The following is a 3,417-nucleotide window of genomic DNA, read 5'->3' as shown; positions in this document are numbered from 1 at the left end:
GCTTTGTAAGCAAACTGATAATCAAATTCAATATGGTAGATTACTTTTAATCTTAAATGTAGTTTGATACGTGGATATTCAAGTTCCTCTTTGCTTGTGTCAACTTGTTGATAGTAGTTGCATTGATCAGTCGATTGATGTCTCTTTTCAACTAACTCTACTACTCTCTCTGCCGTAGGACCTCCTATTCAGAAATTTGGCATACTTATTTGACAAATAATTGTAACCTTTATCTGAAGTCAATCCAACTTTCAATATGTATTTTACTAAGCCCCCGTTAAATTATATTTTATTTTTCTCTCTCCTATTTTCAACTACACAATCTTCCCTAAAATAATATTACATGTAAACCGAAAACTTTTCTTTCTTTTTCAACCACTCATTTTTCAAAAAAACACTATGCTGAGAAAAATGTAGGAAAATATGAAAATTTAATGAACTCCAAGGTACGAAAAAAAAGGTTATCATTTAAGAGATGTTTCTCCCCTATCCAATGAAGTCACGACTGGGATATGATAGAAAATCTCTCCCAGAATATAATGGAGGCATTTGATTCAAATTGTGACTATTTGATCAAACCAAGAAGACACTCGAAAAAAAACTGATGATGCCAAAAGAAAGAGAGAAGAATATTTTTTTTAATGTATTTTGCAAACGAGAATTCGCCCAAAATTTATAGAAATTGAGGCAACCGTTTGAATAGATGTGTCCCTTGAAATGAAGAACACATCTGTTGAAAGCAACTGTCAAAACGAACAGATGCATATATTCAAAAACTTTTGAAAATAAAATTCTCTTTTGGAAACGCCCCCTCGACCCCCGCGACCTGATCGGGCAGGTCGATCCCCATTGCGCAGCGGCAAACACTAGTTGGGGCGGCAAATCATTCGCAAAACCAAAAAAAAAAAAATATATACTTGCAAAATGATGAAAAATATCTAACCCACTATTCCACCCATTTTCATTTTTAAAAAATGGGAGCCAAATGGGGGGCTAAGATCATGGGAGAGTTTGTTATAACTTCTTGAGAGCCGTAAAATATTGAACGTTTGATTGACTTAAAAAGTCACGATTATTTGTCAAATAAGTGTTTCAAATTTAGAGTAGAAGGAACGGTTCTGTTCAAATGGTAAAACATGTTTTACTTATTTTGTGAATGCACTTTAGAACTTTTTATGTTGCTTATTAAACATATAATTTCATGTAATGACGGAAGGCTAAAAAATGTAGAGAACTTCTTTTACTTGTTCTTCGAGATCTTTCAAAGATCATGGTGCAAATGTGAAGGCTGCCTAACTATTATGTTTATTTAAGGTGAAAATGGATGACGAACGTGCTCTATGGATTGGTTAGTCTGCTAACTCTTTTAGATCGTCCTCATTCCACTTCGATTTCTCAGCATTACCAGCAAAACTCTTTCTCTTGAAATTATTTTTGATAACAGATTCATATTTAGCACTGAGGAATAGTAGTGGCAGATATAGCTTACAAGTTCAGAAACTAGACATTTATGTACTTAGTTGGATGGAGGAATTATTTTTGCCTCCATGTCAGAAGCAGTACATGCACACTCTTGGAAGATGTGTATCAAGCGGTAAAGATCTGTGGGTTGCAGTGCAAGAGGGTTCAGTGTCTGATGTTGACTCAATATTGGCATTGATGAAGAAAAATGGGGGAAACATCGATGCAAGGAATTCATTTGGTCTCACACCTCTTCACATTGCGACCTGGAGAAATCACGTACCTATTGTTAGAAGGCTGCTTGTGGCTGGTGCAGACCCGAATGCGAAGGTATGCTAAAACTCTCTGATACTTTTGCTTTTCGACTCTTTTTATTTTGATATTTCCTTCATACCTGGCTGTTTGCCGCGGTTAGTTATCAGATTGTGGGGTTTTCCTCTATCCTTCAGGTGTTGCGCTTGTGATATCATGTTATACTAGGTTTCTTAGTGCATAAATAAGAGTCCCAGTTGATCGTTGAATTTGAATATTTTTCTGCCATTTATCTTGAGAACAATTACTTGAACAAATTAAATCTTATTTTAGTATATAAGAATGTCGGAATTTGAAACATTCTTTGAGTTGTTCTAACAGTGGAAAAGCTTTATCTAGTACAAAGTTGAAGAGAGGCTTAAGAGACACTACTTTAGTCTCTTAGCGGTCTCACTTTACATTACTACTGATTATGACTTAAACTATCAAATAACAGGAAAGCTTCTTATATGATTCTGCTAATTACCTTTTATCTTTGGTTGGAATTTTGTTCGAGAAAAAAGCTAAGAACAAGAAAGAGCATCTGTCTTATTGTTTGTCTTTCTAATTTTCCCAGTAATTGCTATGGCCACCAATTACTGCCTTATTAACACAGTTTATATATTCAAGTTTATCCATGATGATTTCAGGTAATGTGTGCCCATATTCCTAGTAGTTTTTGGTTGTGTTTTCCGTGCTGTTCCTGGATGATTTTGTTAACACTATTATTTTTATTGTATACTGTGAAGAATTCAGCTCCCTCTTTTGGTGGGAGATGACAAGGGCTTTAACTGTCTGTGATGCTTGAAAGTCCTGTTTAGCTTAATGCAGAATATGTTCCATCCTTTCTGAATATCAGTTGATTTTCTTTTTAAGGATGGTGAGTCAGGATGGAGCAGCCTTCACAGAGCAATTCATTTTGGTCATCTTGCAGTTGCTTGTGTCCTCCTTCAGTCTGGTGCTTCTGTCACACTGGAAGACTTGAAATCTAGAACACCAATTGATCTTCTCTCTGGGCCTGTTATACAGGCTGTTGGGAAGGTAATGGGTGATCATTCAGGTATGGATTTTTGTTTAGCTTAGATAACTGAAGTAGTTGAGAGCAGCTTTCAAAACTATATTTCGTTTGTCAGTTGCCACTGTGGTCTTCAGCTGGGGGAGTGGTGTCAATTATCAACTTGGAACTGGGAATGCTCACATTCAGAAGTTACCATGCAAAGTTGATTCACTTCATGGGTCATTCATCAAATTGGTTTCTGCTGCAAAGTTCCACAGTGTGGCTGTTAGTGCACACGGAGAAGTTTAAACCTGGGGATTTGGAAGGGGTGGCCGTCTTGGGCATCCTGACTTTGATATACACAGGTAAAGGACCATTTTCAGCCATTATTGGAAACAAAGATAGTTTAGCTTTAGCCTTGTTTAATGAAGAAAATTTCAGAATTTAGGAACTTGGAACCGACAGTGACTTTGGCTTCTGCTTAATGATTGTGATTACGTTCCTTTCTTTTATTATATCTATTCAGATTTGGCGTTCATTGTCATTCTACTGATTGAACTTCTTAACTAAGTGTATTGGTGTCAATGGACCTGAAAAATAAAAGCTTATATATTTCAGATTTCATTTCGTCTGCTCCACATTTTTGTCTCTCTACTGTGGGTTTTTGG

The 3,417-nt window shown here is 36.2% G+C and overlaps 1 protein-coding gene across 1 annotated transcript in view; it reads left to right on the top strand.

Annotated features, from left to right (window-relative positions):
* Positions 1–914: 914 nt before the first annotated feature.
* LOC111400000 (protein phosphatase 1 regulatory subunit 12A-like) overlaps positions 915–3,417 on the top strand; it is a 5,964-nt gene continuing 3,461 nt past the window's right edge. The window contains 4 exon segments of the mRNA XM_023027481.1: positions 915–1,348; positions 1,445–1,791; positions 2,629–2,812; positions 2,886–3,114. Of these exon segments, the coding sequence (XP_022883249.1) occupies positions 1,321–1,348; positions 1,445–1,791; positions 2,629–2,812; positions 2,886–3,114 (788 nt within the window). The 5' untranslated portion in view covers positions 915–1,320.

Source organism: Olea europaea, chromosome 9 (genome assembly GCF_002742605.1).
Source record: "Olea europaea var. sylvestris chromosome 9, O_europaea_v1, whole genome shotgun sequence".
Taxonomy (NCBI): domain Eukaryota; kingdom Viridiplantae; phylum Streptophyta; class Magnoliopsida; order Lamiales; family Oleaceae; genus Olea; species Olea europaea.
Note: the sequence above shows the minus strand (reverse complement) of the source record. Positions and strands in the feature narration are given on the sequence as shown.